This window comes from Globicephala melas, chromosome 4 (assembly GCF_963455315.2).
Source record: "Globicephala melas chromosome 4, mGloMel1.2, whole genome shotgun sequence".
In the NCBI taxonomy this organism is placed as follows: Eukaryota; Metazoa; Chordata; class Mammalia; order Artiodactyla; family Delphinidae; genus Globicephala; species Globicephala melas.
Window position 1 is genome coordinate 128,811,063 of NC_083317.1, and position 14,793 is coordinate 128,825,855.

General features: G+C 35.9%; 1 protein-coding gene across 5 annotated transcripts in view; it reads right to left on the minus strand.

Annotated features, from left to right (window-relative positions):
- Positions 1–14,793, minus strand: part of PPP2R3A (protein phosphatase 2 regulatory subunit B''alpha) — a 222,679-nt gene that overhangs the window by 55,392 nt on the left and 152,494 nt on the right. For 4 of the 5 annotated variants that reach the window (XM_030873423.3, XM_030873425.3, XM_060298583.2 and 1 more), the window contains 2 exons: positions 11,228–11,276; positions 10,680–10,769 (listed from right to left, as the gene is read on the minus strand). In XM_030873423.3, the coding sequence (XP_030729283.1) occupies positions 10,680–10,769; positions 11,228–11,276 (139 nt within the window). Of the gene's footprint in view, positions 1–8,016; positions 10,161–10,679; positions 10,770–11,227; positions 11,277–14,793 lie in introns of those variants that run through there. The other variant, XM_060298585.1, reaches the window with a different exon arrangement.

Genomic DNA, 14,793 nt, shown 5'->3' on the forward strand with positions numbered 1-14,793 from the left:
GTCCCACTTTGAAACATGATTTCATGATTTGTGAAAAACCTTGAGGAGACAGACCTGATATCTTGATTGTGAGAAAAACCTTGAGGACACAGACTTCATGAGCAGAGGGCTACAATAAATGTGGTAATATGTGGCTCTTTTGCCACTTTATCATTACTTTTTAAGTAATAATGTTTTGAATAGTACAGAAAGAAGCAGTAGACTGTCCTGTGGTCTTTAAGGCCTCTTGGTGTCTTGAAATTCCTTCTTACGTATCTTAGGATAATAGAAATTAGGACAATAGGAAGGAAGTACCTCTTGATTTTGGCAATTATCTAATAGGACTTTAGTGAAAGGCAACTTACTTTACTAAGAAATATAAACTAAAGTCAGTTGCATTTTCAATTAAGAACTAAGATAAAAGAGTCTATAAAATAAATAAAGCTAAAGCATATACTTCAGTTCTTTGTAATAGCTCATAAAAGAGAATCAAAGCTAGAACACAAAGAAAGAGACAAACTGCCTCAATATTTGCCAAAGTCACATAAGAGCTGCCTTTAAATATAATGTTTCGAAGAATATCGTGTGGTAGATGAATCTGATGTAATTCTGTGAGTATTAAAGAGCATAAAAAGGATCAATGCACAAAGAAGAGAAAACGTTTTAAGGCTCAGAGCTGGCAAAATAAAATAATATACCTCAGTAGATAGCTATTTGTCCCCGGAAGTTTAGAAGCAGGGGCTACTGGATGGTTAAATACTTATAGGACATGTTCAGAGGGAATTTTCTTATTGAAAATAATAGATACTCTCTAAAGTTTTTTCCAATGCAGATTTAATTTCTTTTCTTTCCTCTGTTCTTTTTAACAAAGGTAATATTTTCTTAGGTCTAGAAGTAATGACTATTCATTGCAAGAAAACTGGAAAACAGAAAAGCACACAAAAGGAGTAACTACCCAGAGAGAACCAGTGTTAAATTTTTGCTATATTTGCCACCAATTTTTGGTTTTAAAGCATAATTATATTCATTAAAGATTGTATTTGTACAATTATAGACATAAACAAGATTACCTTTTGGCCTTGTTCTCAGGCTGAATGAAATTAACTTCTGGACCAGAAATGTCTTATTCCTGATATAAACTCCTATAAGCTATTGCAGAAACAAGTTACAGGGAACTTCGTTATTACTTAGGGATTAACTAAATGTATATTCCTTTGCATATTCAGTATACATATTTTAGCACCTACTACCTTCAAGGGCACTGGCCTAGTGTCCTCAGACATAAAGATGCATGAGATAGTTGCTGGAGAGGACACCTAGTCAGAAGACCAAGGCAGAAGCAGAACGTGATAAACAGCCAGACCAGAGGGGTGGTTAAAGGACATACCAAAAGAGGGTTGGTTGCAAAAGCCTGTCCACAAAAAATAATCTATCCAAAGACACTTTCCATATCTAACCCTGACAGAACCAGGCACAGGAAAGACTCAAGATCACAATTTTTTACGTAGTATTTTACACAGCACTTATCACACTTCAGTGAGTATATTACTTCTTTCATGAAATACATTTTTTTCTACCCATGTCATTCGTAAGCCACAAATCTGATTTCTACTACGTTTTAAATAAGTGTTTGATTTTGATGTATAGATATTTTCTTCATTACTTTACAACAGTGAGGTTTAACTGTCTTCTGATCACATTCTGCTTTTGTAAGATAATGTGAAGCACTGAGAACAAATACTCTGGGTGCCTAGTAAGTGCCTGTAGAAGCCAAGGAGACAAATTAGGCCAATGCCTAATTTTGAGTCTCTTAAGCAATAAGGAATTTCAGGACACCAAGAGAATGCTCTTTTAGGGATTCCATAGCCTAGCTGGTAAGAAGACAGACATGCAAACATGCTGTCTCACATGATAGGCCATACCTTATAGTGATAAACAGTCCAGAATTTGGAGTGATACAGACCTGGACTTGAATCCAAGCTAGGTCACTTTGTAGATGTACAATCTCTCAGAGCGTCTGTTTCCTCAACTGTAAATGGGAACACTGACACCTAAACTCATAGTGATATGAAGATTAAACAAGCCATCACATATGAAACAGTTGTTACCTGGCAAAGAATAAGGCCTCAGCAACATGTTAGCTGTTAGGTAGGAGAAAGGCAACATGCAAGGCAGAAAAGAAAGCTTTTGACTTAAAAACCTCTTTTGGCAATATTTCTATAAGTAAAGATCCAGTTATGTATCTCGAGATATGAAAAGTTGATCTGAAGGGTTCTGCTTCTGGTAATGATGAACTAAGTGTTTTGGATTAACCCTCCCACTGAGAAAATCTGCAGTAAAAATCCTTTTTGAAGGCACTGGACTATTAACAGGGCAGTGAAGAACTATGGTGTCCAGATGTAGAAGGAAATCCAGAAAGGAGGAGCCTAGCATTTGTGACCATCTTTCCCTTGGGGCATCTGCTGATTTTGGAAGAGGGGCCGGGCCTGAGAGGTTGAGAAGTTGAGCTTTCACTTGCTAGTATTCTGTTAATGATTTTTGGGTCTATCTTCATGAGGGATGTTGGTCTGTAGTTTTATTTTCTTGTATGTGTCTGTCTGGTTTTGGTATCAAGGTAATGCTGGTTTCATAAAATAAGCTGGAAATTGTTCCCTCCTTTTGTATTTTCTGGAAGAAGTAGTACAGAATTTGATATTTCTTCTTCAGATGTTTGGAAGAATACAGTAGTGAAATTATCTGGGCTGAGAGATTTCTTTTTCAGAAAGTTTTAAACTATGAATTCAATTTTCTTTAATAGATACAAGACTATTAAGGTTATGTATTTCTCCTTGGACAACTTTTGTTAACTTGTGACTTTAATGGAATTGGTCCATTTCATTTAAGTCACCACATTTACATGTGTGTGTATGTCATTCATAGTATTCCTTTATCTTTTGAATATCTAATTTCTCTTGAAAAATTCTTTTGGACCCAAGGATTATTTAGAATTGTGTTGTTTAATTTCCAGTCATCCTTCTCTTATTGATCTTTACATTAATTCCATTATGGTCAGAGAATATACTTTGTATTATCTCAACTCTTCTTTTTAAACAGCTTTATTGAGATATATTTCACATATCATACAATTCATCCATCTAAAATGTATAGTCAGATGCTTTTTAGTATATCCACAGAGTTGTATAACCATCACCACAATTAACTTTTATCACATCCAAAAAAGAAGCTCCATACCTAGTAGCACTTATACATCATTCCCTGCCCCACCCCTGCCTCTCCACGTCCCTCATGGCCTGGGCAACTACTAACATACCTTCTGTATCTATAGATTTACCTATTTTGGACAACTCATATAAATGTATTCATACAATATGTAGTCTTTTGTGGTTGATGTCTTTTAATCTGCATAATGTTTTTAAGATTCAACTGTTATAGTATGTAGTACTTCATATTTTTTTATTGCTGAATATTAGATTATATGGATATATCACATTTGTTTTTCCATTTATTAATTGATAGACATTTGGGTGTTCCCATATTTTGGCTACTGAAAATAGTGCAGGTCCCGTCCCTATCCTTTTGTCTCTGTTTATTCTTTTTTCTTTTGTCCTACCCAGGTATGTGGGGAGTTTCTTGCCTTTTGGGAGGTCTGAGGTCTTCTGCCAGCGTTCAGTGGGTGTTCTGTAGGAGTTGTTCCACGTGTAGATGTATTTCTGATGTATCTGTGGGGAGGAAGGTGATCTCCGTGTCTTACTCTTCCGCCATCTTCCCCCTCTCTCTGAAAATAGTGATGCTATGAAACTTGTATGGGTGTACAAGTTTTTGTGTGGATATGTTTTCATTTCTCTCGGGTATATTCCTAGCAGTGGAATTTCTGGGTCATATGGTAACACTATAACCATTTGAGGAACTGTCAGTGTTTTCCATAGCGGCTGCTGCATTTTACATTCCCAATAGCAGTGTATGAGGGTTCCCATTTCTCCACATCTTTGCCAACACTTGTTTATTATCTGACTTTTAATTCATAGCTATCCCAGTGGGTATAAAGTGGTATCTCACTGTGGTTTTGATTTGCATTTCTTTGATGACAGTGATATCAAGAATCTTGTTATGTGCTTATTGGCTGTATAGGTATCTTCTTTGGAGAAATGTCTATTCAGATCCTTTGCTCATTTTAAAATTGAGTAATCTGTCTTTTTATTATTGAGTTTGTTATTTATATATTCTAGATACAAGTTATGTATCAGATATATCATCTAAAAATATTTTCTCCCATGCTGTGGGTTATCCTTCATGTTCTTGATGTTGTTTTTTGAAGCATAAATTTTTAAAATTTTGATGAAGTCCAATTCATTCATTTTTTTTCTTCTGTTGTTTGTGGTTTTGGTGTCATCCAAGAAACTGCATCTAACCAAGGTCATGAAAATTTACTCCTATACTTTCTTCTGAAAGGTTTTATAGTTTTAGCTCTTACATTTAGGTCTGTGATCCATTTGAGCTAATGTTTTTGTATAACATGAGGTAGGGGTCCAAATTCATTCTTTTGCATGTAGATATCCAGTGTCCAGCACCACTTGTTACAAGACGTTTTTCCCCCCATTGAATTGTGACTTAAGATCCTTGTTGAAAATCAGTTACCATAAATGTGAGGATTTACTTCTGGACTCCTAATTCAATTCCATTTGTCTGTATGTCTGTCTTTATTGCTAGTATTACATGGTCTTTCCTTCAGCTTTGTATATTTTGAAATCAAAATATGAGTCCTATAATCTTATTCTTTTTGAAGATTGTTTTGGTTACCCTGATCCTTTTGTTTTTTCATATGAATTCAAGATTCAGTTTTTCCATTATTGCAAAAACAACAACAAAAAAGTAGCTGAGATTTTGTTAGGAATTGCTTTGAATCTACAGATCAGTTTGGGGAGTAACTGCCATGCTGACAATATTAAGCCTTCTGATCCATGAACATGGGATATCTTTGTTTCATTTAGATCTTCCTTAGTTTCTTTCAACAATATTTTATAGTTCTCACGGTGTAAGTTTTATGCTTTTGTTAAATTTATTCCTAGGTATTTTATTCTTTTTGCTGCTATTATAAATGGAATTATTTTCTTAATTTCATTTTTGGATTTTTCATGCACAGAAACAATTGATTTTTGTAAACTGATATTATGTATTTTATCAATCTTGTAAACTGATTTTGTAAATTGAAATTAACCTTTATTAAGTTCTAACAGTTTCTTGGTTGATTTCTTAGGATTTCCTGTATATAATATCATATTTAAATTGATAGTTTTGGGGACTTCCCTGGTGGCGCAGTGGTTAAGAATCCGCCTGCCAACACAGGGGACACAGGTTCGAGCGCTGGACCAGGAAGATCCTACATGCTGTGGAGCAACTAAGCCCGTGTGTCACAACTACTGAGTCTGCGCTCTAGAGCCCGCAAGCCACAACTACTGAGCCTTGTGCCACAACTACTGAAGCTCAGAAGCCTACAGCCCGTGCTCTGCAATGAGAAGCTTGCACGCCGCAACAAAGACTAGCCCCCGCTCGCCACAACTAGAGAAAGCCTGCACACAGCAATGAAGACCCAACACAGCCAAAAAGAAATAAATTAATAAATTTTAAAAGTTACATTAAAAAATAATTTTCCTTCTTCCTTTCCAATTTGTATGCTTTTTATTTCATTTTCTTGCCTGATAATCCTGTCTAGGATCCAATGTTGAATAGAGCAGACAACCTTGTCTTTTTCCTGATCTTTGGAAAATAGCATTCAAACTTTCACCATTAACAAGTTGTTAGCTGTAGGTTTTTCATAGATATGCTTTATCTGGTCAAGGAAATTCCTGTCCATGTTTAATCTGTGTTGGTTTTTTTTGTTTTTTTTTAAATCATGAAGCAATGTTGAACTTTTTCAACTGCTTTTGCTGAGACTACTGGGCCAATCATGTGGTTTTTATCCTTTGTTCTATTAATATGATGTGTTACATTGCTTGGTTTTTAGATGGTAAACTAACCTTGCATTTTTGGGATAAGTCTCACCTAATCATGGTATATAATCTTTTTCATATTTTGCTAGATTAAGTTTCCTAATTTTGTTGAGTATTTTTGTATCTATATTCATAAAGGATAGTGGTTTACAGTTTTCTTGTAATGTTTTGTCTGGTTTTGGTATCTGGGTAACACTGGCCTTATAAAATGAATTTGGAAGTGTTCCTTCCTCTTTCATTTTTTCAAAGAGTTTGTAAAAAACTGTTATTTTTTAAAAGTGTTTGGTAGCATCCTTTAGTGAAGCTACCTCAGCCCAGGACTGTTTTTCTTATTCAGATTTTTAATTTCTTCTTGAACCAGTTTAGTAGTTTGGCTCTCTCTAGGAATTTGTTCATTTTGTCTGCTACCTAATTTGTTAGCATAAAGTTGTTATATATACTACATATATACTATAATCCTTTTCATTCCTTTATGGTCAGTAGTCATGTTCCCTCTTAATTCTGACCTTAATAATTTGTATGTTCTCTTTTTTTCTTGATCAGTATAGCTAAAGCCTTATCAACATTACTGATATTTTCAAAAGAACTGACTTTTGGCTCCATTGACTTTCTCTACTGTTTTCTTATTCTCTCATTTATCAATTTTAATCTTTTTTTTCCCTGTTTGCTATACTTCATTTGCTCTTGTTTCCCAGCGTCTAAAAGTGGAAGGTTAGGTTATTGATTTAAGACATTTTTTCTTTTTCAATAGATGGATTTACAGCTTCATCCCATAAGTCTTGGTATACTATGTTTTCCTTTTTGCTCATCTTAAAGTTTTGGTATGTTGTTCCTTCATTTTCATTCATTTCAAATTATTTCCTAATTTCCTTTAGGTATGCTTCTTTGATCCATTGGTTATTCAAGCAGTGCATTGTTTCTGCATATTTGTGAATCCTCAAGTTTCTGTCTGTTAATTTTATTCCATTGTGGTCAGAGAACATAATTTATGTAATTTCACTTTTTATATTTTTTGAGGCTATTATATGGCCTACCACATACTCTATCTTGGAGAATGTTCTATATGCTTGAGAAGAATATATTGATATATTCAGCTGTTCTTAGGTGGGGAGTTCTATAGATATGTGTTAGGTCCAGTTGATTTATAGTTTTGTTTATAGTATTGTTCATGACTTTTATTTCCTTGTTGATCTTCTTCCTGACTGTCCATCACTGAAAGTGGGGTGCTGAAGTCTCCAAATATTGTTGAATTATTTACTTCTCCTTGCAATTCTGTCAGTTTTTGTTTCATGTTTTTAGGGTTCTGTGTTGTTACATGCATATATGTTTATAATTTTAATGTCTTTCTGTTGGATTGACCCTTTTATGAAATAGAATGTCCTTGTCTCTAGTAACAGTTTTTGTTTTGAAGTCTATGTCCTCTGATATTTATACAGCCACTCCAGGTTTCTTATGATTGTTGTTTGCATGGCATATCTTGATCCTTCCTTTTCCTTTTTTTCCCCCCTTGTATCTTTAAATCTAATCTGTGTCTCATATAGACAGCACAGAATTGTATCCAGAAAACGTGTTTTTTTTTTATCCAGTCTGAAAATCTGCGTTTTGATGAAACGATTAATCCATTCACGTTTAATGTTATCATTGTTATAGTTGGACTTATGTCTGCCATTTTACTTTTTGTTTTTCATGTGTCTTGGAGTTTTTCCTCTATTTTTCCTTTATTGCTTTCTTTTACAGTTAACTGAATATTTTCTAAGTGGGACACTTAACTCTTTTAATGATTTTTTTTTACTATGTATTTTTGAGTTAATTTTCTGCTGGTTGCTCTAGGGCTTACCATATACATTTTAACTTCTTAGAATTACTTCAGATTTATACTTAATTCCTGTGAGATACTGAAACGGTACTCCTATATAACTATTCCCTCATCCCTCTTTTTTATGCTATTGTTATGTATATCACATCTCTATATACTACAAACCCAATAATATATTGTCCTAATTATTATAGTATATAATTTATGTTTTTTAAAGAAGCTGATAGAAGAAAGGCGAACAAGTATATATTCATGTTTGTTATATAAAGTTTCTTTATTATCATTTATATCATTTGTTCCTATGGGATAATAGGAGGAAAAGATGGGAACTATTTGAGGAAAGCTTTTTCATAATTAAGTAAACATGAAAGATAAAAGATTGAATTTGAGAGCGTTAACAGAACACCAAAAAGGCAAGAAACGGAAAGATGCACAGCCTTCAAATCTTCGGAAATTTAGGTAATTAAAACCATCTAGGGCTTCCCTGGTGGTGCAGTGGTTAAGAATCCACCTGCCGATGCAGGGGACATGGGTTCGAGCCCTGGTCCGGGAAGATCCCACATGCCGCGGAGCAACTGGGCCCATGTGCCACAATTACTGAGGCCCAGGCACCTAGAGCCCATGCTCCACAACAAGAGAAGCCACCACAATGAGAAGCTCGCACACTGCAATGAAGAGTAGCCCCTGCTCGCTGCAGCTAGAGAAAGCCCGATGCAGCAATGAAGACCCAAAGCAGCCAAAAATAAATAAATAAAATAAATTTAAAAAGAACATCTAAACATTCGAAATAATGGATTAATGGTAAATTATAAACATGCACACTTACTGGCATAGAAATATACTCTTACATGAAGAAGTGTATCACAGAACTGTACACTAAATGATACAATGATTTCTCACTTGGTGCAGAGAGAAAGAGAGAGGAGGACGAGTGAAAGGAAGGGATGGAGGGGAACGAGGAGGGAGGAGGAGGAGGAGGTAGGAGAACATATACCTAAATGTTAACTATGGAGTAAAGAATTATGAATGAATTTTATATTAAGGTTTCTGAATGTATGTATTTTAAAATTTTTAATACTTGATGTATATTTGTGATAAAATGATAAACTTAAAAAATTAATCCAGCAGAAATGAGCAAAAAACATGAAAAGGCAAGTCACCTAAGATGAAATAAAAATGGCCAAAAATGTATGAAAAAAATTCAGCTTCGGGACTTCCCTGCTGGCACAGTGGTTAAGAATCCTGCTGCTAATGCAGGGAACATGGGTTCAATCCCTGGTCTGGGAAAATCCCATGTTGCTTAGAGCAACTAAGCCTGTGTGTCATAACTACTGAGCCTGTGCACCACAACTACTGAAGCCTGCATGCCCTAGAGCCTGTGTGCTCAACTACTGAAGCCCGCACACTCTAGGGCCCGTGCGCCGCAACTACTGAAGCCTGCGTGCTGCAACTACTGAGCCTGCATGCTGTAACTACTGAAGCCCACGTGCCTAGAGCCCGTGCTCCGCAACAAGAGAAGCTGTCACAATGAGAAGCCCGCACGGTGCAACAAAGAGTAGTCCCCGCTCGCCACAACTAGAAAGCCCACATGCAGCAACGAAGACCCAAAGCAGCCAAAAAAAAAATTCAGTATGTCTTAAAAAAAATTCAGCCTCACTAGCAATCAAAGAAATGCAAAAAAGATAATACTGAATTCTTTACTTATCAAATTTGAAAATATTTTTAAGAGGAAGATACCCAGTGTGAATAAGGGTTATAGAAAATATGCTCAATACTTTGTTGATAAAGGTATAAAATGATAGTTCTTCTGAAAATCAATTTAATACTTTTATAAATGCTCTTAAAAATGTCTACATCCTTTAACCTAGCAATTCCTTTCCTGCGGAATTTATTTTAAGGAAAAATATAGTGGATGTTACAACTATTTAGCTAAAACTACTAGAGGATATTAGGAGATAACATTCCAAAGGATTAAATCTAATCCTATGGAATTAATTAACCTACATGTCCAAAGAGAATGTAAAAGTTTATATGAAAAAGACTGTACAACACATACCAATTTTTAAGTGTCTTTTTCTGAGTGTTAGAATTATTAGTATTAAAATTTATTTTCTTCTGCTTTAGCCATGTTTTCTAAGTTGTCTACATGAACAACAAATTACTATCTTTGAAATGGACAACATGCTGGCCATGAAATAAATTAGTTTTATTTCCATTTCAATGATTTCCAAAAACCATATATCCAACATTTAGATAACTTTTTGAACTAACATGCAGACAGCTGAGTCAGTAATACCAGCAGGCAGCATCAGGGACTGCAGACTCTCCCTCCCTTGGTACTGAGCAGAAGCTATGTGCAGGACACTGTGTTACACAAGCTAGGAATAAAAAGAAGAGAGGGACACAAAAATCTATGTCCCTCTTTTCTTCTTGTTCCTAGCTTGTGTAACACAGTGTTACAGAGGTGTAAGAAACAGATGGATAAACTCACAGCGACAAATCAAGGTATGCCAAGCAAAGGGAGAGATGATTCTAACTGGGAGAATGAGGGCATGTTCTCATATACTAGTCATCCACAGTTTGCTCTTCTTTCCTGTCCAATTTACTACTGAACAAGGAATATCATGAAACAACTAAAATCCACAGCATCTATTCCCATATTCCATATAAATGCTTAATATCCTTCAGGGCCAGCTCACATGTCACTTCACCTTTGTTTCCAGGGGTAAGAGCACTTCTCTTGATACACTGTGGTTACATTCAGTCTGAGGGCAGAGACTAAGTCAAACCCATCTTGGCACCCCTAGTTGAGCTGGCACTCACTCGTATACACCATGAATTTTTCAAGCTTTGCTCATGGGTTTAAAATCTTGGCAAAGGAAACTCAGAAGTCATACCTGGTGGGGTTCCTTTTGTCTTCCTCAGAAATCAAAAACCAAACAAAATCTGCATAGCTCATTCTTCCCTCTTTCTGTACTGTTTTTCCCCTGAAGAAAACACATGGTTATAAAGTTTCCTGAGCAATTACTCAGATAAATTTAGTACTATGAGAGACTAAGAAATAAAGTAACATTTCTTTGGAAATTAAGTTAAAAAAAAATAAAATGCTGGAAACCTCACAAAGGGCAACCCCTTGCATTGCCTATCTTATTTTCAAATGCCTAGAGGATGAAATCAGAAAGTATTTGTAGATATGAAGAAAGAAATCTGGTTTCTAATTTGAATACAAATAATCAGCAGGTTAAATACTTTTACCTGTATTTAGATAAAGGACTAATGCCCATGTATTAAAGAATTACCGCCATCTTGTATGAAGCCACAACTGCATGTTTTGTAGGGTATTATCTGACCTACAGCACTGACAAATTATGCAGGAAGCCTTGCTAAAATGACATTGTTAAGCATTACTTGTAGTTCATTTTAAAACTCAGATGCTTTTTCTTACCTTGTTACTGCCCCAGAGAATATCCTTTCAATAATCCTGTTTGATGAAGCTAAATGTAAATAAAAAGTACAAAGCTAGTTAAAACATGCTCCAAAAGGCAATATTTTTGGCAAATTTATTTTCAAGTAGCCACAAGCTAAAACTTAATAATCTTCCATGATGAGAATATGAGTAAATTTTTACTTATGTATAACATACTTCTTGAAAGCAGGAATTTGAGATGGCTTACTCTGTCAATCAATCAATCATTTAAAAAAGAACAGGCAAATGGATGTGCCTGACAGGTGGGATATATTAATATAGTTGAGCATCGAATTGGTTCCAAATATCCTGAGAACTAAGACAAAAATGTACAAAATTTGTATTGATCTTGTTATCTAATGAGACCAGACAACTTTTCCCCTAAAACAAGACAGATTTTATCCTAGCATTAAATCCAAGGGGGGGAACTGATTGTTGGGGAATTTGAGTAAAACAACGGAGAATCGTTTTTCAGGTAGAATTTTATAAAAGATACTAAAACATACCACAAATACTTTTCTTATATTCTCATCCTATAAAAATCCAGGATGTAACATGATATAACATACAATTTTTAAATAAATTCCATCAGTAAGTTTTATTCAGAGGGATGATTATATCTTAAGATAGTATGTTGCTTTTGATGATAGATCCTAGGTAATCTATATCAGCATACCTCATTGTGAGTTCAAAGTAACCAAAATCATTAGTTAAAAAAAGGGAGATAACAGTGGATCTCAGACCTAGGGATGTAGTGAGGATAGGAATCTGTTCTTTTTAACAAGTGCCCCAGGCAATGGCATGCACACTAAAACTTCAGAACCAGTGTTGGTATCATTAGAGTTAACAGCTACCAGCTCTAACTCTTCTGCACAGCGTTAGGTACAGTCAACATAAAGGTTAATTAATTTGGTTGAAGAATGCTGAGAATATGAGTGTCAGAACTGCCATTCCTGGCCACATACCAAATGTTGAATAAGGGCCCCCTAGAGTTTGTTGAGCACTGGTTTATGGGGTTAATAATTTGAAAATAAGAGGAAATAGAACAGAAGAGGGCTATATAGGAAAGGCAATGGTATTTAATTCTGAAGCTAAAGTCTTTTTGAACATGTTTCTTTAGAGTTGGAAAGTTTAAGCTCCTAAAACTTAAGATCATGTTGTCCTATTAAGGACAGATTAGTGGGTGGGCAATTACACAGAGTTTCAGTGGCTCCTGCATTATGCAGGCCTAGATGCCTGCTTTTCTGGACTTCATTCCTTTAACATGCCTCTAATGAGTTACTGTATGTGTATATACAATATTTTAGGGCTTAATGAGAACTTGGTTATGCCAGCCAGAGAAGGCGCTTTAGAGCCCACAGGTTTTGTATGACCTCTGGAGACTAGCTCACATTATACAGATGATCTGGCCACTGGTAATTAGAAGGTGCATAGCTAACAAGGTTGGCCTGACACCCCTATAAATATCTCCATCTTTATGCTATTCTTGTAACAGGAAGGTATGACTATAGGCATACCTCAGAGATATTGTGGGTTCAGTTCCAGGCCACCTCAATAAAGTGAATGTCACAATAAAGTGAGTCACATGAATTTTTTGGTTTCCCACTGCATATGAGTTATGTTTATTCTATACTATAGTCTATTAAGTGTGCAACAGCATTATGTCTTAAAAAATCAATACACATAACTTAATTAAAAATACTTTATTGCTAAAAAATGCTAACCATCATCTGAGCCTTCCGCAAACTGTAATCTCTTTGCTGGCGGAGGGTCTTGCCTCAATGTCGATGGCTGCTGACTGATCAGGGTGCTGGCTGCCGAAGGCTGGGGTGACTGTGGCAATTTCTTAAAATAAGACGACAATGAAATCTGCCACATAGATCGACTCGTCCTTTCGCAAATGATTTCTCTGTTACATGCAGTGCTGTTTGATAGCATTTTATCCACAGCAGAAGTTCTTTCAAAATAGGAGACAATCCTCTCAAAACTTGCTGCTGCTTTATCAACTAAGTTTATATAATATTCTAAGTCCTTTGTTGTCATTTCAACAATCTTCACAGCATCTTCACTAGGAGTAGATTCCATCCCCAGAAACTGCTCTCTTTGCTCATCCATCAGCAGCAACTCCTCATCTGTTAGTTTTATCATGAGATTTGCAGCAAGTCAGTCACATCTTCAGGCTCCTCTTCTAATTCTAGTTCTCTCTCTGTTTCTACCACATCTGCAGTTACTTCCTCCACTGAAATCTTGAACCCCTCAAAGACATCCATGAGGACTGGAATCAACTTCTTCCAAACTCCTGTTCATGTTGATATTTTGACCTCTTCACATGAATCATGAATGTTCTTAACGGCATCTAGAATGCTGATCCTTTACAGTACGTTTTCAGTGGACTTTGCCCAGATCCATCAAAGGAATCATTACCTATGGTAGCTATAGTCTTATGAAACGTATTTCTTGAATAAGACTTGAAAGTTGAAACTACTCTTTGATCCATGGGCTACAGAATGGATGTTGTGTCAGCAGGCATGTAAACAACATTAATCTCATTGTACATCTCCATCAGAGCTCTTGGGTGATCAGATGCATTGTCAATTAGGGTCATTTTTTTTTTTTTTACATCTTTCTTGGAGTATAATTGCTTTACAATGGTGTGTTAGTTTCTGCTTTATAACAAAGTGAATCAGCTATACATATGTTCCCATATCTCTTCCCTCTTGCGTCTCCCTCCCTCCCACCCTCCCTATCCCACCCCTCTAGGTGGTGACAAAGCACCGAGCTGATCTCCCTGTGCTATGCGGCTGCTTCCCACTAGCTATCTATTTTACGTTTGGTAGTGTATATATATGTCCATGACACTCTCTCACTTTGTCACAGCCTACCCTTCCCCCTGCCCATGTCCTCAAGTCCATTCTCTAGTAGGTCTGTGTCTTTATTGCTGTCTTACCCCTAGGTTCTTCATGACATTTTTTTTTCTTAAATTCCATATATATGTGTTAGCATACGGTATTTGTCTTTCTTTTTCTGACTTACTTCACTCTGTATGACAGACTCTAGGTCCATCCACCTCATTACAAATACCTCAATTTCATTTATTTTTATGGCTGAGTAATATTCCATTGTATATATGTGCCACATCTTCTTTATCCATTCATCCAAAGATGGACACTTAGGTTGTTTCCATCTCCTAGCTATTGTAAATAGAGCTGCAATGAATATTTTGGTACATGACTCTTTTTGAATTATAGTTTTCTCAGGGTATATGCCCAGTAGTGGGATTGCTGGGTCATATGGTAGTTCTATTTGTAGTTTTTTAAGGAACCTCCATACTGTTCTCCATAGTGGCTGTACCAATTCACATTCCCAGCAGCAGTGCAAGAGTGTTCCCTTTTCTCCACACCGTCTCCAGCATTTATTGTTTCTAGATTTTTTGATGATGGCCATTCTGACTGGTGTGAGATAATATCTCACTGTAGTTTTGATTTGCATTTCTCTAATGATTAATGATGTTGAGCATTCTTCCATGTGTTTGTTGGCAGTCTGTA